The following is a 23601-nucleotide window of genomic DNA, read 5'->3' as shown; positions in this document are numbered from 1 at the left end:
CAGATGAATGAATAGTTGGTCACAGCAAAAACCATTCTTTAGGAATATGGCTTTTATACCTTATTATTCTTGTCTGTCAGTTGATCAAGAGTTTCAGATTGTTTCTCCAATGCTCGCTCTACCTTCTTATGCTTAAGCTTCCACTGCCTAATGGCCTCCTGAGCTTTCAGTTTCAGCTCTTCTCTCCTCTTCTCTGCCTCCTGTCTCAGGGCCTCTGACTGCTGGAACTCCACGAGGTACTGCTCAGCCTGCTTGGTTGCATCCTCAGCATGATGAGTCAGTTCCGAGATCTGGAGGTCAGCACTCTGATGCTTGGCCTCACATGTCTCAAAGTGATTCTGGATCTCCTTAAGCTGATCCAACATCTGTAGCTGCTGTTTTTCTTTGTTCTCCAATTCACGTGTTAAATTCTAAGAATAAAGCATGTGAAATATTAGAAAAATACTGTCAAAACTGGATACATATCATCAAACAAGAATAATATCACTGAAATGGGACTCATCTGTTTTAAGTTTCATTAGCGATCAACCTAGAAAATATGAGTTCTTTTCCATATATTTCATAGTCACATTAGTTGGGAATAATTCTTTATAGAAATACTTCTTTTTTCAACTATTTCATTATCCAAAAAGGGAAAATATATATTTTCCAATTGACTGTCACTAAAAATAGAGGGTCTTATTGATGAGAAAACAATGTGCATTACTTTAGGTAAGACAACCAAAGACATGTCAATGTTTTAAAATTTGTCAGATTATCACAGCAATCACATGTAATATTTCACTTTCTGGTAGCATCTAAAGTTCCGTTACAATAAAATAAAAATCTGTAACAAAAAAATGATCATCAATGTTATAGAAACATCAGTACAGATAACACTATATTTGAAAGACCATTTAAAAGGTTTTCAATAAAGCATTTATAGGTAGGTTATTTCCAACTAAATCAACATACTGTTATAAGTTGGTGAACTTATCTCAAGCTAATTAGATGAATCACTGCAGGATACAATTTTAAACAACCTTAAATTTATCTGGAATACTTATCTGATCAAGAAGAGAACCTGAACGCCTAAAATCTAGCTTCCCTAAAACAGAGTTGGTCAATAATATATTTGGAAGTTATACTAACTCATCATGATTCATACATATTTTTAATTTGAGAAGAATGGGTAAATTTGTATTTTTAACTTCAAAAATAAGAGAATATTGCTTTTAGATAATATTTTATACAAACAAAATAATGGAATAATCATTCACATTAAGCCATTCTTGTAAAACTTTGGAAGGGAGGGACAAATTCAGAAGTAAGTGCTTACAATAGGTTGCATAGGCCACTCCTCCTTAACCTCTGTTTCCAAATACATGAGGTAACATGAAAAGGTCATGTGTGAAGGAAGCTAAAATGGGACTGTGAGCCAGACAAACAATAAGTATCATCTACATTGTACTAGGCTACCTACAAATGGAGACTGGAAACATTTTCCAGCTCCCTCTAGTTCTAACAGCAGAATGTTCAGTTACAGATTCCATTATCCCTGCACTGTGGCTCAAATAAAGTTAAGTATAATTTCCCTCATGATTAAAGCAATCGCTTGACATTATAGTAAAAAAATATAAATAATCCCTTGAAAACAAGCTTCATTTTTCTAGGCAACAGGTATGCATTTGGTCAGTTTGCTAAATTCAGTGCAGCCTGGAAGAGATGAGTCATGTCTTCATCCACCCAAACAAAAGAGTAAATTGAGAACTGTGTACTTGTTTGGGTTGAAAATTCTAAAATGGGATCAGAGAACCCCAGTGATGGTGATTTACACTTTCACCCTTATCCAAAAGACTTACCACTACGCTAGAAATCAACTTTATTAACAAACAGCATTCAAGTGATCTCTACATCAACACAGAGGTTTCTTTCCCCCAACAAACACTTGGGAGAACGGTAGTACTTCCTATGTGTTAGGAACATAGTTTACAGAAAGGTTAACAAGACCTGGCTTCTGCACCAAAGAAGCTGATAATCTGAGGAGATATACTAACAGCTAGATTACAATAGTGGATATTGCTAGGTGCTAAAATGTGATGGATAATTACCTGAAGGGGTCTATATTCTACAGTGTGGCTTGGGAGGGTCTCTCTTAGGAGCTGATATTTGAGGTAAGATCTAAATAAGAAGAAGCTAGCAATAATAATTATTATTATTATATTTATTATGACTATATCTGAAGTTTATTGAGCACTTGAGTTGTGCAAGGGATTGAGCAACTGCTTTATATTGATTACCTCATTCAGTCTACTACAAAAGTAAATAAAGCAATAAACTAAATAAAGTAAGGCACTATTATTATGTCCATTTTAGTGATAGCTTACCAATGCCTGGAACTTGCCCAAGATCCTAGTAAGTGAGGGCATGGGATTCAGACCCAGAAAGTCTGACTCCACAGCCCATGTTTTCAACTCTTCACTAAACTTTCAGATTTGCAGTTGACCCTAACTCCATGCTTCTTCAGTCACCCACTCCCATAGCCCCATCTTTTTTTTTTTGGCAGTACTATTTATTTTTATTAAAGTATAGTTTATATATACTCTTATATTGGTTTCAAGTGTACAACACAGTGGTTTAATAGTTACCCGCATTATTAAATCCTCACCCCAACTAGTGCAGTTACTATCTGTCAACATAGGAAGATGTTTCAGAATCATTGGCTGTATTCTCCAGGCTGTACTACCATCCCTGTGGCCTCTGGCTTTATCCATCCATCTGCCCAGTTCCTTCACTCCCTTTCTTCTGACACATCTGCTCTTCATTTTCAAGAAGATGACCTTTCCCTTGACATTCCTTTTGCTGGCTTTCAATCCAGGCTCCTTAACCTAACTTCCTTACTTTTCACTTTAGCCACTCTCTTGCTCACATCTCAAACTCTTTTTCAACCTGTCCATCTGCTGAACTTGAACAGCAAAACCACCAGTTCTGGGGAACTAAAGAATTTCCTATTTCCTACATCAGGTTATGAGTCCTACAGGGAAAATCACACAGGGGTATCAGTTGATATGATGGCACATTGAGAGCCAACTCCTTAGTGTCCAATTCTTTGGCATGACTCTACCCTAGCCACACAGTGGCCATTCCAAACTGTCCTTCTGTGGGTAAAATCGCAATGTTTCCAGAATCTCTCACCTCGCTTTAGGGCATCTCCATATCAACAGGTGTATCCAAGAGGTGGAGAGAAGCAGTCCATCTCTATCTATATCAATGGGTAGTTATATGGGCAAGCGAGGGCTTATCTGGACCAGAGAGGTTGGGGAGAGTATTCGCTCGCTTCTGGTGCAGCAGGAGAGAGACATGGGATGACTGCTTGTAAGCAATAAATGGATTTTAAACTTTATTTCTCCCTTTGACTGATTCCAGTTTCAAAGGTACTGTGCCCTGGGACTTCCCCTCCCTGCCATCACACCTGCCACTGAACCTATTATCTTTTCGCTCACTCCTAGTATGTGACATAGTTCCTCTTTGAGAAATGAAATTGAGGCTATTAGGCAGGACATGCCCAAAATTTCCTAAGTGTACCATTCTGAAACTTACCAATGACCGATCCCCCTCTCCAGCCGCTGAGAAAAAGGGATCTTTCTTTCTTAGACGACTTAGCCCATTTTTTGCTATTTCCTTCCACAACGAAGGGCTTCACTACATCAAGACAAGCCTACTCTTCAAGGTCTTGAACCTCATTTTCCCTACTGGATCATTCTTCTCCACTTTTCCCATCTTAAAAATCACAGTAACAACTATTTGAAATGAAATAAACAAAAAAACCTTTATCAATACAACATGATCTTCTAGCCAGCACCCTGCATTCTTCCTTTTAAGCCAAACTCCAGGGAAGAGCAGTCCATACTTGATGCCCCACAATCTTGTTTCCAATGCTCTTCTCAGTTCACTAGATCTTGTTTTCATCCTTACCATGCAATTAAAAGAGCTCTCATCAAGATCCACAATGATCACCTACTGACAAATACAACGGACTCTAAAGATCTTCCCTGGTTTCCTTGTAGCAGGTGATGTTTCAATTGCCTATTCTTCTTCCCTATTATAAAACTACTCTTCACTAGTTCTTCTTTTAGGTGCTGTTCTTTCATAATCTCCTTTCCTAAATCCCTTCTACTATTTCACTTTTAAATACACCATGTGGACAGGATTCTAGTAATAAGCATCATCCCATCTACAAAATATATTTGATAGGTACCTAAGTATGTACGTAGGCAGAGATGTAAGTGATTCCTAATTCAGAAGCCAGACTGATTTTCTACACTTGGTATAATGAGTTTCTACACTTGGTAATCCCACAAGCATCTTAATGTTACAGCATGTCAAAAAGTGAATTTATCCGATTCCCAACTCCTAACAAAAGACAGTTGTACTAAAATGGCAGTAAAGGCGCTCTCTGCTGAGGACAGAAATGGGGGTGGAACCATGTATTTATATAATGAGAAAGTCTGAAATAACTGCTATAGGAAAAGAGAAAATGAGCAAGAAATATGTGATTAAAAGGTGACAAACAGAAATAAGGTTATGATTAGTCTCAAACTTAAAATGGACCCAAAAGCATATAAAACTCTTTGACTTTCACCAGCAACTCTTTTGAACCCAGAGCATAATGTAAGTCCAGCAGTATTTATCCTTATCTAATTACAGAACAACAAGAATAGGCACAGGATTAATATGTGCAGCCCATAGCTTAGGCACATAAATTCCTTTGTTCTCACATTTAAAAATTACACATTCAGATTAACATGTTACACAGAATGATTCACTTAGAAGAATGCCGGACAACAAAATGGCACTGATTGGGTATCTAACTGTAAATGAACAGCAAAGGATATGATTCGTAATGTAAATAATTGTGGTCTCACTACTGATGGGACACTAGGCTTGAATTTCAATGGGATAAATACTGCCTCCAATTTCCCTGAGTCTGGGAATGGTTGCTACTGTCTCGTCCCCATTAGTCTGTCCGTATGATGCTTTAGGTTCAGCTTGTTACAGAATTCTTTCTTTCATAGTCATTCCTCAGCAGATCCTATTCACCCTTTATTTTGACATCTTCTTTAATCCATCTTCCTCAAGTAACCAATCAGAATAATCTAATTGTAATAACATCTCCCCCATTAGAAGATTGTATTACAAAACCCTCATAACAATTCTTTCCATACACACATTCTCACACATACATACACACATATATATACATAGAAAGCACACAAGTATACAAATACATCATTAATGTATGGATAAGGGCTTTCAGAGTAGATACATACAGTGAATATTAGTATCTTCCTTTGGACTACATGAAATGCTAAGTGAAAAGCAATTTTATTTATTCCATTATGATGATTTTCAATTCCATTATTACTACCATACATTCCTGCAGGAATCTTCAACCCTGAAGAACTTTTCATATTTAAATAGTATAAAATTATCTCAGCCACTAAAGCAGGATAGTTACACTTCCTGCTTTATCTATTTCTTACTATATAAGTACTGTTTGAAGACAGCAACAATCCAAAAACATTAAAATGTCCTTTTTACCAAGAATTCTTTCCAGTTATAAGGGAGGAAAAATTTTTAGGCTTCTAAAAGGAATGTTTAAGGTTCTGTGCCTGGGCCTAATAATTTGACCTAAGACAGATTCACAGGAGAAAGCATACAGATTTTTATTTTTCTATATACATAGGATGCTTTGTAGGAAAAATGAAGACCCAAAGAAGAGGTTAAGACCAAGAACTTATATACCTTTTACAAAGAATTTAAGGAGAAATGACACGACAAATAAGGGATTTAATAAGCTCCTAGAGGTGGCAAATTGAGGGAAAGTGACTGGGAAATATATGTGGGAAAATAATGGAAGATAAGGTTTATTTAGGTTTGTTTGTACACATCTATTTGGGTGTCACCAGTCTCCAATGTTAAGAATTATCATCCTGGTACAGGGAGGGCACCTTCCTCATGGGAAATATGACCCACTTTCAGGTAAGAAATAGGTCAGCGAGCCCTTCCTGCATTCACTGTTTCTCAAGTGCCTTCAGCTCAAAATAATCAATATGCCAAAGCATCATATGTGGGATGACATGTTCTGATCCCCTTCACGTCACATCACCAAGAGTTTACAAAAGCTCCAACTTAATCTAAAACTTCACACATTTGAATTCCACTTAATTTCTCTTGTTCTTTCCTTCTTCAGGTGGGAAAGAATGTTCATAGACAGTTGTGCTTAGGGTCTCAAACTTAGTGAGAGCTAGAAGGATTTCTAGGATTCAGCATATAACCATCCTTATGCTAAGATACATCAGAATGAAGATACGAGGCAAAGTCTACAAAACGAAAAGGACACGGGGTTAAGTCCAGTGGAAACCAGATGCAAGCTTCCTAGAGTCTTCTCCCAGTGAAGCCACCCAGAATGCGCTCAATGCCTCCAGCAGAGAATTCTGACACTGGTGAAGTGTTATCTACCAGGGAAGCTCATTAGAGACTCAGTATCCAAAATGTAATCAGGGCTAGTCACTTAGGCACTGTCTGACTAACATGTACCAAAATTTCAGACTCCCAGAAGGAAAGCAGGTGTTCAGTGTAATTTGAACATTATTTCTACAAAAGATCGAGCCACAGTGAGCTATCTCTTATCATTTAGGGAAAGTTTCATGTTAGTGTGGAGAACTGACTATCATTTGAGTTTGCAGATGCCAGAATAGGGCCTACTTTGCAAGCAGGCCCTCCTAAGGAAAGCTGTCTTGGGCCTATTATTGGGTTAATTCTTTTCTTCCCAGTAGTAAAATGGCTGAAGAACAGACAGAAAGGAAAAGAAGATAATAAGGCCCTAAATGAGTCATTAATTTTAAAAGTTATAAATACAGTGCCTGTAAAACAATGTATTTTGAAGATAATAGAAAAGAACTCTCTCCCTTTAAAATGATTAGCTTTGGCTCCCATTGGCTCCCTTATTAATTGCTGCAGTGTTGCATTCAAAATCTAAGAAAAGTAAAAACAGCCTACTCATATGAATATGGCATTAAAATGAAAATAGAAAATGAAAAAGAGACATTCAATTAAAAGAGCAGTGTGGATAGGATCCACCATACATTCTAGCTTTAAGTGATGAACATCTAAGATGATAATTTTACGTGTCAATTACAAAAGGATATTTATCAACTTCAGATTTCAAAAGTAGAAAAATCATACAAGGTAGGAGAACAATGGAGCAAATTTATAGAAGAAATCAGCTCTGTCTAGTGTATATAAAAAGCTTTCCACCCACCCTCTTCCTACTTCTCATATTCACAAAGAAGAATTGCTAAGCCTATATCTAAAACATTTCCCATGAGGGGTTAAGGGACAAAAAGTAGACACCCATGTAGCTGGCAACAATGATTATTTTTTCATTTGTATAACTACACAGTATAATACAATCTTCCTCTACTTTTACTTGACAGCCAATGCATACAAAAGATTGGGCGCCTTAGTAAACATTTTAATAAGCCAAATGGGCTCAAATAAGCCAGGGTACTTTGAATAATACACATTTTAAATAAACATTTTCATCTACAGTATTATGTACTTCACGTGGAAAGCTTTAAGGGTAACGTGAAAGACTCAAAAGTAACAACCCTAGAGATGGTGGCATAGCAGGGGGCAAGAGCCCAAGCAGGGGCCACCCGCAGCTGTTCATGAAGAGCAATAGTTCAAGAGACCTACAAAGAGATTGGAAAGTGAGGTCAGAAATCAGGTTGAGGGATGCTGAAATCTAGTGTAAGGTTTTAAAAGTTTTTCATCAAGGGAATAACATGATCAGAATGTGCTCAAGAAAGATTAATCACCAAAGGACATTATGCTAACCCTAGGATATTAAAATAAAATAGTACAGCAACACTGAAAAAAATTGAAGATGATATTTTTAAAGCAGGAATGGACTTTTAGGACCAATTCTTCTTCTCTCATCTGAATTCAATTTCAGTGATCAACTTCAACGGAGCTGGCTTATAATAGATAAGAACCAACCACTGGCATTTACGAGGCTAAAAAAAAAACCCACTTGTCAGTCTTAGTGGAGAAAACACAGATATGTCTCCATTCAGTGCAATAAACAAACACATCCCCAAGCTGCTGAGACATGAGGGTCAATACGCCAACGTGGTTATTGTACCTTCTACCGACCACAGGACCATGCAGTCTTGAGTAGAGCAACAGACATGGAACAGTGATTTTGAATAAATGTGATATATACGAGGAATCATTTCTTCTTTATTTCAAATACTGCCTCTCTTCCTGATTTATGCTACCTAATCTATATTACATTTCATTCCTCAGTATCCTTATCGGATTACATAATGTTTTCCAACACTGATTCTTTGTCCAAAAGAAAAGCGCCCTGACCTAACAACACGAGGCAGCGACAAAGGAAACGAAAAGGTGATTCAGCAACTGCTACTGAAAAAAAGGGAAAGAGAGAAAGCGATGGGGTAGAGACAGAAACCGAGGGAGGGAGAAAAGTGAATGTCTGCGCCAGGCAATCCCAGAACGCAAACAGCCCACACCACTAGGGCACGTGTGTGCCAGGCACTCCTGCCCTCTGTTGCCTGTCGGCGCTTCTGTCATGACGCAAGTGGCCACAACGTCAGCGTTGGGGGGCAGACAGGCTCGGGAGAAGGGGGAAGAGGAAAAAGGTTAACAAGAGAACCTGCTCAACAAGGCACCTGTTCCAGACATTCGCAAATAAAGCCTTTCCTGAGATTTCAAAATAATTTGATTCTGTAATATTTGAAAAGAGTGAGCCCAAATTAGGGGATGCCAAATGGAAATGCAATCTCTTTTGCAAAGTCTCTTTTTACAAATGAAAAATTGGTGAAGAGAAAAAGCCACTTGTTTCATTTGTTTAATTTCCCCAAATCGTTTGATAATACCTGAGAAAGTTCCTTCTAAATTCTGGGATGAAAAAAAATTAACTATACATTTTTATTGTAATGTTTACAATAGCTAGCCTGTGAGTTTTAGATACATCAAATATATGACACAATAGTTGTATATACACACACACATTTTTTGTATACACCATAAAATTATGTGGGTGTTGGTATTATACTCATTTTACCAAAAATAAAGAATAATTAAAATTTTTGATTATCATAGAGATTCAGAGTTTTCTATATTGGCAGTATTGACAAGTTCATTTAAGCATAAGTGTTTTATTTAAAAATCCTTGATTAGAAACACAACTCTTAATGACAGTATTTCTCACATGAAAACACAAAAACCACAAGAGAAAGATCTGTTTCACAATATAGTTCCTAGAGATCCAGTAAGTGAAAAGTAGTAATTGTCTGAATGTATTAAATGATACCCTGAAACTAAAAGGATGTTTAAAGCATAGGCATCTAAAGCTCAGTTCTTTACAAGGACAAAAGCAGTGACACCAAAGCTAATAAATAACAAACAGGCCTCAAGTAGGACACCATTTGAAATAGAATTCAATTAATCATCTTACTATTGACTCCCTGAACAGAGATTAAATTAATTCCAGCCCAAAATATAACTTCCTTAAACCAGAGACAAGATGAAAACACTGAAAGAACAGGGACATTGTATCCACAATGAAATGCAAGTAAGTCAGTGAGGAAGATGGCTGATTCAAGTACAGGAAAAAAATTAAAATTTTATTTTTAATTTTTGTATTTATTGAAATTAAACTCTTTTCCAGAATGTTATAACATTTTAGTTTCCATGTGAATTGCATTTACAGGTGATTTAACTTTAAATTAAATGGACAGGAAGCTTTAAAAACAAAAATCCCTGCGAAGTAACTACAGATTGAATATAAGTTACTAATGCAGGCTATGATTTATAAATTTGATATTAGGATTAACATAAATTCAACCAGCATTTACTGAGTGCAAACTATGTACACAAGGCTAGGCTCAGGACTATGGAAATAAAAAAGGCAAGGTCTTATTTCTCAACTAAAAGGAAACCTGATTACTGGCTCTGTTGTGTATGATCCAACACCAGCCAGCCCCTATCCACATCCTCCTTCTAACATATTCTCCTATTCTACGTAGGCTGCAAAACCAAATGCTCAGCACTCTCTTGAGATAGATTTTGGGGGCAAATTAAACATAATGTAGAGAGATTTGGAAGGTAGAACTCAGGCATGAACCAAATACTTGCAAATTTGGCTTTTGCCCCCCGCCAGCAAGGTCATAGAAATAAAGTTTACTTCATTCTGTAGTGAATTTCCCTCTTTGTGTTATTCTTTCTTGGAAGCCTATGCAGGGCTACACCTGTCAATATTATAAGCAACTATACCATAAAACACCTAGAGAAGTTCTATTTCTCCCAATAAACACTAACTGATGTTATAAAGTTTTGCCTCTTCTGAGTAAACAAAAGAATTAATGGATTTAATAGGATTTCACCTAAAATTCTCAGATTCTCAATTAAGCCATGCCCCACTCACCTCTACTGAGAAATTAGCTTGACATATTCTTGCATGTCTTGATGAACTCATTCATTTTGGTATAATTAAGGTGTTTTATGAACTGATATTGAAAAGACAACTAATCAATTTTTCACAGTCAGAAGAACTAAGGCAAATCTCTTTGAATAAAAGAATTCAAATCAATCAAAACAAGTGGGGTAGGCCTGAAACATACCTACATGCAGCTAAATTAGGCCATCATTCATGAGATGATACTATAAAACTCTTTTGTAAAGTCATGATTGTTTGTAAGTAGACTAGATACTTAAAATCCATGAGTCAATTTTTTTTTAACACAAGCAAAAACATACAGTAATCTTTAAAAACTGATCCAAACCTTTAATGAGTTAGGGATTAGTCACGTAAAACATTAGGGACCACTATAGAAACTGTCACTAATATACTTTCTTTAAAAATATAACCTTCATGTTGTCAACTAATTTTGACCACCTATGCTATCATTTCTTTTTGCCTAATGAAGCAGAGACACACTAAGGGCAATAATCCCAAATAAGAAGTTTCTCAATCTTTCTTAGTGATTAAAAATAATTATTTCCCCACAAATCCTATGAGAATATGTCTGCTTCATACAAATACAGTTTCCTTGTACTTTTTAATGAAACATGATACTAAGCTTAAGCAAAGTACAGAAAATAATGTTCAGTTAATTAAATACATTCATCTCTTTGTGAAGAAATAAAATATTAACTTCTGTTTCATTAGCAGTGATGTTCACTATATGAAATATTTTAAATACACATTTCTTCAGAGTGTTCAATTCAAAACACAAGGGGACATATAATCAACATCTAGGCCCCAACAACACTAGAGAAATTCTGACCGTGGCACACATCTCAAAGTACATTTGTATTTTCTTTCTTCTCACACTCTATTAGACTGATAATTTTAACTCTGCAACTTTGATGTTTAACTAAAGTAGGTATTTGGGGAGAAGAAAATTTGAATATAGACAGGATAAAACAGTTTAAGCAGGTTGGAATTTGGGACTGCTTTTGATTGAGATGGAACAATGTATAGTACACATTTACTAAGAAATGCAATAGACCAAAGCAGGTATCAATGAAAGATGTACAACTGTCTTACCAAAACTGATTGGCAGCTGAGAGAAAAAAGGTTACGTAGTTCAACTAAAGAAATTTTATTTCTAATTAATGACATATAATGAAAAAGAAAAATTAAATTAACATAATATTATTGCTTTACATCACTAGAGAGTATTATAGTTTATCTGAAACAGATCAGATACATTATCTTATATGAAACAGTAACCTTGTACACTGGAAAGAGATCAATTTTTTCTCTTCAGTTTTAGACAGGAGAAGAAAGAGAAGCTAAGGGAAGGCAAATGAAGTAAGAGAGCCAAATTTTCTTTATTTAAAGTAAATATTGCTTCAAAAAAAAGCGATCCCTTGAGTTACCACCTTACACCCATCAGGATGGCTATTATTTCTTTTATAAGTTTTTTTTTTTTGAAGGAAAAAAACAACAGAAGGTAAGTGTTGGTCAGGATGTGGAGAAATTAAAACCCTCATGTGCACTGTTGGTGGGATATGAAACATCCACTATGGAAAGCAACCACTATGGAAAGCAGTATGGTGGTTAATCCTCAAATGTTAAATACAGCCTTGTCCTGCTTCAGCTCCAGCTGTCCCACCAGGGTGTCCCCTGCATAGAGTGTCCCAAGACCTTCTGATGCACACTCACTGAAGCTGCTACTGCCCTTCCAATGCAGCTTCAGCTTGAAGCATACCAGAACTCCTGGCCCATACCTGCTCCAGGACCACAAGCCCACACCCACTAGAACTTCATTCAACCTGCCACAGCAGCCCCAGTTCAGAGCACCCTGAAGCCACCTGACCCATACTCACTTCAGCTTTAGCCAAGTCAACAGGCAATGAATCCAAGGGCCACCCAGCCCACACCCACTACACAGCTCCACCCAGCCAGCCAAATCTGCCAGGCACATGTAGTCTACACAGGGGACATTCCTACACAAAGACACTCCTTAAAGAATTGGAGAGGTCTCTGTTGACCTAATTCATAGAAATAAACACAGGAAATCAACAAAATGAAAGAACAGAGGAATATGCTCTAAATAAAACAAGACAGAAGTTAGGAAAATGAACTAAACAAAGTGGAGTTAAGCAATCTACCTGAAAAAGAGTACAAAATAATGTTTTGTAAAGATACTCACAGGACTTAGGAGAAGAGTGGATGAGCTGAGAGAGAATTTCAATAATGAGATAGAAAATATAAAAAGAACCAATCAAAGTTGAAGAATACAGTAACTGAAATGAAAAACATACCAGAGGGCATCAACAGCAAATTAGAAGATGCAGAAGAACGTATCAGTGATCTGGAAGACAGGGTTATGGAGAGCATTCAAGCTGAACAGCAAAAAGAAAAAAGAATTTTAAAAAATGAGGATAGGTTAAGGAACCTCTGAGACAACATTAAGCATTCTAACATTCACATTACAAGGGACCCAGAGGAAAAGCGAGAAAAAGAAGTGAAAAACTTTATTTAAACAAAATAATAAAAAAAACTAACCTAACATGAGGAAGGAAACAGACATCCATGTCAAGGAAGCAAAAACTCCTGAAATAAGATGAACTCAAGGAGGTCTACACCAAGACACATAATAATAACATGGCAAAGATTAAAGATAAACACATAATCCTAAAAGCATCAAGAGAAAAGCAACTGGTTATGTATAAGGGAAATCCCATAAAGCTGTTAGCTGGTTTTTCAGCAGTTAATTCACAGGCCAGAAGAGAACAGAATGATATATTCAAAGTTCTGAAAGAAAAAGCCTACAACCAATATCCTATCCAGCAAGATTATCATTCAGAATTGATGGAGAGTTCAAGATTCCAAGACAAACGAAAGTTAAGGGAGTTCATTACCACTAAAGTAGGCTTAATAAGAAATTTTAATGGAAAAGAAAAGGCCATATCTAAAAGAAAATTGTGAAAGGAAAAAATTTCACTGGTAAAGCAAACAAATAGTAAAGGTAGTAGAACAATCACTTAAAAGTTAGCATGAAGGTTAAAAGACAAAAGTAGTAAAATCAATTATATATAAAAACTTAGTTACAGGAATCAAAAATAAAAAGTTGTAAAATATGTCATCAAAAGTGAAGGGATAGGAAAAGATATTCCATGTAAATGCAAGCGAAAAGGGCACTAAAGAGAGTAAAATGGAATGCTATTAGAATGCATTTGAACTTAAACAACTATCAACTTAATATAAATTGCTACTACTTAGGGTGTCAAATGTGAACATCATAGTAACCACAAACCAAACACATATAATAGATACATAAAAAATAAAGAAAAAGGAATCCAAGCACACCACTAAAGAAAGTCATCAAATCACGAGAGCAAGAGAAGAAACAAAGAAGAATGACCAGAAAACAATTAACAAAATAGCAATAAGGGCACACCTATCAGTAACTGCTCTAAATTTAAATGGTCTAAATGCTCCAATCAAAAGACATAGGGTGTCTGAAGGGATTTTCTAAAGAGACCCATCTATACGCTGACTACAAAAGACTTAGGTCAGGCCTAAACAGACACATGCAATCAAAGTGAAGGTATAGGAAAAGATATTCCATGTAAATGCAAGTGAAAAAAAGCTATGATAGCAACACATATCAGAAAAAACAGATTTCAAAACAAAGCCTGTAATAAGAGGCAAAGAAAGGCACTAAATAATGATAAAGGGATCAATTTAGCAAAAAGATAAAACAATTGTGACTCTCTAAGCCTAAATATATAATTATTAGGACCACCTAATACAGGAGAACCTAAATATATAAATATTAAATTAACTGAGAAAAAGGAGAAATTGACAGTAATATAATAATAAAGAAAGATAATAGACAAAAGACAATAAAGAATAAAAACAACGAATGAAATCTTGCCATTGGCAACAACATGGATAGAATTAGAGGATATTATGCTAGGTGAAATAAATCAGATGGAGAAAGACAAATATAATATAGTTTTACTTATAAATGGAATCTAAAAAACAGAACAAAGAAAAAACAAAAGAGAAATAAACTCACAGAGAATAAACTTGTGTTTGGCATAGGGGAGAGGGGTGGAAGGATGGGCAAAATAGTCAAGGGGATGAAGAAGTGATAACTTCCAATTATAAAATAAGTCATTGGGATACAAAGTAATGCATAGGGAATATAGTCAATAATATTATAACTTTTTATGGTGACAGATGGTTAAGTACAGTAATTATAGTGAGCATTTCATAATGTATATAATTGTCAAATCTCTATGATGTAAATGTGAAACTAATATAATATTGAATGGCAATTTACTTTAATAAAATAATTTTTAAATAAAAAGATGAAACAGATTAAAGATGATGCTGTGAGAAGTGAGACAAAAACCTCCTTCCCAAAACACATATAATATGGAAATATAACAAATACAACAAATCCTGAAAGAACAACAGGAAAGGCTATGAAAGACTGCCTAAATCTGGGGAAAAGAGAAGATCTCACCGAAAAAGGTAAAGTAGCAAAGGCACGATCCAGTGGGACCCAAGCTCACTGGCGGGACCCAAGCTCATGGGCAGGAGGAAGAGAAACAGAGAGGGGAGGGCATGAAGGCCTAAGACTGCTGAACACCCAGGCCTAGAGATCTGCTCTGGGAGCACAAACCTACGTTACATGGTGCTCTGGAGATTAGTGGTATTGGAAAGCTAAGACAGGCAGAATACTTGGAGAGACTAAGATTCCAGCCACTTGTGGAGAACAGGTACACATACACGGCCACTCTGTGACAAAAGAAAGGCAGGCACTTTGAGAGACTTCCTAAAATCAAAAGGGCTGCTACATGGGCAAGGACTGCACCAAGCTTGCTGTTCAGGAGAAAGGTCAAGTGAACAAAATTATCCGAGAGCACTCAGTCCAGCAGGTTGGGAACTTTTGGGAGCATCAGGCACTATATTCACCAGTCCGGCAATGCAGACCGTAGGCCCGCCACTGTGATACGTAGCCTGCTGCTCCTTCCTCTCAGCTGGCACCAGCTTTCAAATCTGCTGCCCCCACCATTGTGCCAGGCCAAACACAGAGTGGCCCAACATATGGCAGCTACATAGGCAGAGCACAGAAGCTGCTCTCTGTGCACTCGGCCCACTGGCCTGGCAGTAGAGGCAGGCACTGCAGCCAAAAAACATGAAAGAGGTCTTTCCCCTGGGAAGGCACAAGCACCACTCACCTACAACCCTTGCCATTGCTCATGGGGATGAGCAGCTCCAGATGGTAGAGCTTCTGGGCACTAGAGGGTGCCACATGCACAAAGTTATTATTACATGTTATTAATTACAAATATGAAAAATCAAAAGAAACTGGTACAAATATAAATCCCACAAACAACAAAAAGTGAGCTAAGTAAAACTGAAATAACCAATCTCCCTAAGTAAGATTTCAAAATAAAAATCATAATGATGCTCATAAAGCTACAGAAAATGTTCAAAAACTCAGGAAGGAATTCAAGAAAGAGATAGAAATGTTGAAAAATACAGTATCAGAAATGAAACATACAATGGAAGGATTTAAAAGCAGATTAGATGAGGTAGAGGAGATAGTGAAATAGAAATGAAATAGAAATTACAGAACAGGAATATGAAGAAGCCGAGCCACAGAGAGATAAAAGAATCTTTAGGAATGAAAGAATATTAAGAGAACTGTGTGACTAATCGAAACAAAACAATATTCTCAGTAAACGGTGGCCAAAAGGGATACAAAGAGTCTTTGAACGGAAATTGCTGAAAACTTCCCAATCTAGGGAAGGAGATAGTCTCTCAGGCCATGGGGGTGCACAGATCTCCCAACACAAGGGACCCAAGGAGGACACCACCAAGAGATATAATTAAAATGGCAAACATCAAGGATAAGAACAGAGTATTAAAAACAGCCAGAGAGAGAAAAAAGACCACATACAAAGGAAAACCCATGAGGCTATCATCAGACTTCTTAGCAGAAACATTATAAACCAGAAGGGAGTGGCATGATATATTTAATGCAATGAAACAGAAGGGCCTGGAAACAAGACTACTCAACCAAGTAAGATTATCATTTAAATTTGAAGGAGGGATTAAAAAATTCCAAGATAAGCAAAAGTTGAAGGAATTTGCCTCCCACAAAGCATTTCTACATGTATTTTGGAGAGACTGCTCTAGATGGAAGGGTTACTAAGGCTAAAGAGCTTTCACCAGAGAAAATAAAATCACAGTAAAGAAGTAGACCAATTAATTACCAAGCAAATGCAAAATTAAATCAACTACACCAAAAGTTAGTCAAGGGATACACAAAGAGTATAGAATATTACCCCTAATATATAAAGAATGGAGTAGGAATAAAAACAAGGGTGGAAAAAAAAGAACCCTTAGATTGTGTTTGAAATAGCACACTAAGTGAGTTAAGTTAGACTATTACATACTAAAGAAGCAAACCTTTAGCCTTTGGTAACCACAAATCTAAAGCCTGAATGACAATAAGTACATATCTACTGATAACCACCCTAAATGTAATTGGACTGATTGCACCCATCAAAAGACATAGAGCTACTGAATGGATAAAAAAACAAGACCAGTCTAAATGCTGCCTACAAACTCACTTCAAATCCAAAGACATACACAGACTAAAAGTGAAGGGATGGAAAAGATATTTCATGCAAATAATAGGGAGAAAAATGCAGGAGTTGCAATACTTGTATCAGACAGAATAGACTTCAAAACAAAGTCACAAGAGACAAAGAAGGACATTACATAATGATAAAGGGGTCAGTCCAACAAGAGGATATAACCATTATAAATATCTATGCACTCAACACAGGAGCACCCAAATATGTGGAACAAATACTAACAGAATTAAAGGGGGAAATAGAATGCAATACATTCATTTTAGGAGGCTTCAACATGTCAATCACTCCAAAGGACAGATCAACCAGACAGAAAATAAGTAAGGAGACAGAGGCACTCAACAACACATTAGAACAGATGGACCTAACAGACATCTACAGAACACTTCTCCCAAAAGCAACAGGATACACATTCTTCTCAAGTGCACAGGAAACATTTACCAGAATAGATCACATACTAGGACACAAAAAGAGCTTCAATAAACACAAAAAGATTGAAATTGTACTAACCAAGTTCTCAGATCATAAAGGTATGAAACTAGAATTAAATTGTGCAAAGAAAACAAAAAGGCCCACAAATACATGGAGGCTTAACAACATGCTACTAAATAAATGGATCAATGACCAAATTAAAACAGAAATTAAGCAATATATGGAGACAAATGAAAACAAAAGCTCAACGCCCCAACTTCTGTGGGACACAGTGAAGGGAGATCTAAGAGGAAAGTATATAACAATTCAGGCCTATATAAAGAAGGAAGAACAATCCCAAATGCATGGTCTAAACTCACAATGTATCAATCTAGAAAAAGAAGAATAAATAGGCCCAAACTCAATGGAAGGAGGGTCATAATAAAGATTTGAGCAGAAATAAATAAAATCAAAAAGAATGAAACAATAGAAAGAATCAGTGAAAGCAGAAGCTGGTTCTTTAAGAAAATAAACAAAATAGATAAACTCCTACCCAGACTTACCAAGAAAAAAAGAGGGTCTATACACATAAACAGAATAAGAAATGAGAAAGGAGAAATCACTACGGACACCACAGAAATGCGAACAATTATTAGAGAATACTATGAAAAATTAAATGCTAATAAATTGGATAACCTAGAAGAAATGGACAGCTTTCTAGAAAAATACATCCTTCCAAGACTGACCAAGGAAGAAACAGAAGATCAGAACAGACCAATTACCAGTAAAAAACTAAACTGGTAATCAAAAAACTACATAAGGACAAATCCCCTGGATCAGATGGCTTCAACAATGAATTTTTTCAGACATTTAGAGGAGACATAATACCCATCTTCCTTAAAGTTTTCAAAAAAGCAGAATAGGAGGGACTACTTCCAGACTCATTCTATGAGGCCAGCATCACTCTAATACTAAAACCAGACAAAGACAACACAAAAAAAGAAGATTGCAGACCAATATCCCTCATGAACATAGATGCAAAAATAGTCAACAAAATATTAGCAAACCCAATTCAAAAACACATCAAAAAGATCATCCATCATGATCAAAAAGGATTTATTCCAGGGATAAATATTGGGTTTATTGCAAGGTTTTATTGCAAGGATGGTACAATATTCAAAAATTCATCAACATCATCCACTACATCGACAAAAAGGACAAAAATCACATGATCATCTCCATAGATGCTGAAAAAGCATTTGACAAAATTCAACATCCATGCATGATAAAATCTCTCAATGAAATGGGTATACAGGGCAAGTACCTCAACATAATAAAGGCCATATATGACAAACTCACAGCCAACATCACACTTAACAGTGAGAAGCTGAAAGCTTTTCTTCTAAGATTGGGAACAAGACAAGCATGCCCACTCTCCCCACTTTTATTCAACGTACTACTGGAGGTCCTAGCCATGGCAATCAGACAAGACAAGGCATCCAGATTAGTAAGGAAGAAGTGAAACTGTCACTGTTGGCAGATGACATAATACTGTATGTAAAAAAACCCCTGAAGAATCTACTCCAAAACTACTTGAACTAATATCTGAATTTTGCAGGATACAAAATTAATACACAGAAATATGTTACATTCCTATATACTAACGATGAACTAGCAGAAAGAGAAATCAGGAAAACAATTCCACTTACAACTGCATCAAAAGAATAAGATACCTAGGAATAAACCTAACCAAGAAAGTGAAAGACCTATACCAAAAAACTAGAAGACACTCATGAGAGAAATTAAAGAAGACACCAATTAATGGAAATACATCTCATGCTCTTAGGTAGGAAGAAATAATATTGTCGAAATGGCCATCCTGCCTAAAGCAATCTACAGATTCAATGCAATCCCTATCAAAATACCAACAGCATTCTTCAATAATCTAGAACAAATAGTTCTAAAATTCATATGGAACCACAAAAGACTCCAAAAAGCAATCCTGAGAGAGAAGAATAAAGCTGGGGAGATTACACTCACTGACTTCAAGCTCTACTACAAAGCCACAATAATCAAGACCATATGGTACTGGCACAGGAACAGACCCATAGATCAATAGAACAGAATAGAAAGCCCAGATATAAGCCCACACATATATGGCCAATTAATATATGAAAAAGGAGCCATGGATATATAATGGGGTAATGACAGCCTCTTCAACAACTAGTGTTAGCAAAACTGGACAGCTATGTGCAAAGGAATGAAATTGGATTGTTTCCATAAAAAAAGTAAATTCCATATGGATCAAAGACCTGAATGTAAGTCATGAAACCATAAAACTCTTGGAAGAAAACATAGGCAAAGCTCTCTTAAATATAAACATGAGCAACTTTTTCCTGAATGCATCTCCTCGGGCAAGGGAAACAAAAATGAACAAATGGGACTACATCAAACTGAAAAGCTTCCGTACAGCAAAAGACACCATCAGTAGAACAAAAAGGCATCCTACAGTATGGGAGAATATATTTGTAGACGGCATATCTGACAAGGGGTTAACATCTAAAATATATAAAGAACTCATACACCTCAACACCCAAAAATCAAATAACCCAATTAAAAAATGGGCAGAGGATATGAACAAACACTTCTCCAAAGAAGAAATTCAGATGGCTAGCAGGCACAGGAAAAGATACTCCACATCACTAATCATCAGGGAGATGCAAATTAAAACCACAATGAGATAGCACTTCACATCAGTTAGGACGGCCAACATCAAAAAGACTAGGAACAACAAATGCGAGGATGCAGAGAAAGGGGAACCCTTCTACACTGCTGGTAGGAATGTAAATTAGTTCAACCATTGTGGAAAGCAATATGGAGGTTCCTCAAAATACTAAAAATAGAAATACCATTTGACCAGAGAATTCCTCTCCTAGGAATTTGCCCAAGGAAAACAAGATCCCAGATTCAAAAAGACATATGCATCTCTATGTTTATCACAGCACTATTTACAATAGCCAAGATAGGGAAGCAAGCTAAGTGGCCATCAGTAGATGAATGGATAAAGAAGATATGGTACATATACACAATGGCATACTCTTAAGTCATAAGATGAAAACAAATGCTATCATTTGCAACAACATGGATGGAGCTAGAGGGTTTTATGCTCAGTGAAATAAGCCAGGCAGAGAAAGACCAGCACCAAATGATTTTTTCATTGGTGGAGTGTAACAACGAAACAAAACTGAAGAACCAAAAGAACAGCAGACTCACAGACTCCAAGAAGGGACTAGCGGTTACCAAAGGGAAAGGTGTTGGGAGGGTGGGTGGGGAGGGAGGGAGAAGGGGATTAAGGGGCATTACGATTAGCACACATAATGTAGGGGGGTCACAGGGAAGGCAGTATAGCACAGAGAAGACAAATAGTGACTCAACAGCATCTTACTATGCTGATGGACAGTAAGTGCAATTGGGTATGGCAGGTGGGGGAACTTGATAATATGGGTGAATGTTATAACAATGTTGCTCATGTGAAACCTTTATAAGATTATATATCAATGATCCCTTAATAATAAAAAATAAATAAAAAGAGAATGCTCCAAAGACTGGTAACACTCTGCCTCTGCAGAGAGGTCCATCTTTAATTGAAACAGACTGTGAAGTAATGTATGCCCCAGGACACTTGTCAAAAAACAAACAGATTCAGCTAGTAATTATTGAAGAGGCTAAAAGCTAGGTGGGATATAAATAAAGACTAGCTAGAAGCTTAATGAAGGTGTCAGAGAACTAGACAGTCAAAGAGAGCCCAGCTAGAACCACAATTAACCCCAGTGGCCACGGAGGTTGTACATATACCCAAGGTGACACCCTTTGAGAAGTGACATCAGAGGCTGTACACAGTATGGAAAATAGCTCTGAACTACTCCAACCAATTCACTAAACTAATAGAACAGCAAACAACCTTAGAAGGTGGGAAGTGAATCTATACCCAGTCTTAATACAATATGTTATCTAAAATGTCCAATTTCAAAAAAATTACAAGACATGAAAATAGAAAAAGCACAGCCTATACAAAGTGGGAAAAAAAGCAGAAAACAGAAGCTGCCTTACAGGGGGCTCAGATGTCCCCTGTAAGCTTAGCAAAGATTTTAAATCAGCTATTATAAATGTACTCAAAGAACTAAAGGAAACAATTTTTTCAATGACAGGAATACATGATGACAATGTCTAATTAAATAGAGAAAGCAGTAAAAACATAGAAATTATTTTTTCAATAGAAATTATGGAACTGGAAAGTACAAACAAGTTGAAATGAAAAATTCACCTGAAAGACTCAAAAGATTTGAACTGGCAGAAGATTGAATAAATGAAGATAAATCAATGGAGATTATGTGATATCAAGAAGAGAAAAAAGAATAAGAATGAACGGGAGAAGTCTGAAATACCAACATTTATGTGATGGAAATATCAGTAGGAAAGGAAGGAAAAAAGGGAAAAGAAAAATACAAGAAATACTGGCTAAAAACTTCCCAAATTTGAAAAAAAACTTTGTCAAGTCCAGGAAGGCTGATGAATTTCAAGTAGGATAAATACAAAGAGATCCACATCCAAACATATCATAGTCAAATGCTAAAAGACAAAAATAATGAGGAAATGTTGAATGCAGCAAGAGAAAAGTGAGAAGGGAACCCAATAAAATTAAAGCTGACTTCTCACAGGAAATGGAGAACAGTTACCAGTGATTTGACATATTCGATGTGCTGAAAAATCAACTGAAGTCTTATATACAGCAAAATTTATTTTTTAAATGAGGTGAAATTAAATGACAGTCTCAGATAAACAAGATCTAGAAGAATGTGCTACGAGTCAACCAGCTTTACAAGAAACACTAAAGGAAGTTTTTCAAGGTGAAAGTAACTGATATTCAATAGTAATTCAAATCCACACACACAAAAAAACAGAATGCCAGTAGAGCCCTGTGACTTCAGCATGTTGGTCCTAGACGACTGGACCAGTGAATTAATGCTGAATCCAAGACAGCCACCTAGAGGTGCCTCAAGTTTTCTGTCTTTGCAATAGTCTCAATAATGACATAGTCTGTGTGGTAACAGGTATGAGACTTGTTTTCACCATGAAGACTAGCAGGGCAGCTGTCAAGACAGCTTCTTGCCTCCCTTTCATTAAACCCCCATTTGAGTAGGACTCAGTTTCTTTAAACTGGAGAATGTGACATAATAATGGAGTCACTAAATCTACAAAACTATGAAACCATTGTTTCAGGTTTCCATCACCAAACATCAATTTCTATTTTAAGATATTTCAATTTTGTCTTCTGATGTTTTGTTCTTATACATACTGTTCTGTCCCTGGAGGGCAGGGGCCATCTTGGTGCAGTAAGCCTTATGTCCACTTCCTAAGATTCAGATCCCTCTACCTCTATTCCCCAATTTAAGTCTATGATTCTGCCCATCTTTGCTGAAGAGACCTGGATTATCTAGTGAACTGACATTTCACTGCTAAATGTGAGTTCAGTGATTGTGACTATACTAAGGACAATAAATGTTGATTTCATTTCTGTACCCCCAGATCCTAGCACCAGATCCAGTATCTAATAGTTCCTTAATCAAAATGTATTGAATGAATGACTGAATAAACTGAATAAATTGTTTTTCACACTATCAAGTAGAACATAGAAAAACAGGACAAAAACCAGAAACCAAACCACATATTAAATTATAACCTAACCATACATATGAATAGAGGCCCAATAAAACTCTTTAGAGTGGTAAGAAAAAAATATGCATCTTCAGTTAAACACTACCTACCTATGCAGCTCTTAATTACAGTTATGTTTTGGTTCTCAGATTTCTGGTTATTCTTTGTATGATGTCCTGTTCTCTGCTAGAATTAAATCTTATGATCTAATTTCTTTATATAGTATAACTATTCCTTTAAGGTTGATTTCTTTAACTCTAATATATGAGTATC

At 36.4% G+C, this 23601-nt stretch overlaps 1 protein-coding gene across 7 annotated transcripts in view; it reads right to left on the bottom strand.

Moving 5' to 3' along the window:
• CEP128 (centrosomal protein 128) overlaps positions 1 to 23601 on the bottom strand; it is a 397887-nt gene that overhangs the window by 251091 nt on the left and 123195 nt on the right. For all 7 annotated transcript variants that reach the window (XM_073242024.1, XM_073242028.1, XM_073242029.1 and 4 more), the window contains one exon: positions 60 to 410. In XM_073242024.1, the coding sequence (XP_073098125.1) occupies positions 60 to 410 (351 nt within the window). The remainder of the gene's footprint in view (positions 1 to 59; positions 411 to 23601) is intronic.

The sequence above is a fragment of the Manis javanica genome, chromosome 8 (genome assembly GCF_040802235.1).
Source record: "Manis javanica isolate MJ-LG chromosome 8, MJ_LKY, whole genome shotgun sequence".
NCBI classification, from domain to species: Eukaryota; Metazoa; Chordata; class Mammalia; order Pholidota; family Manidae; genus Manis; species Manis javanica.
This window is presented reverse-complemented; position numbering and strand designations above follow the sequence as displayed.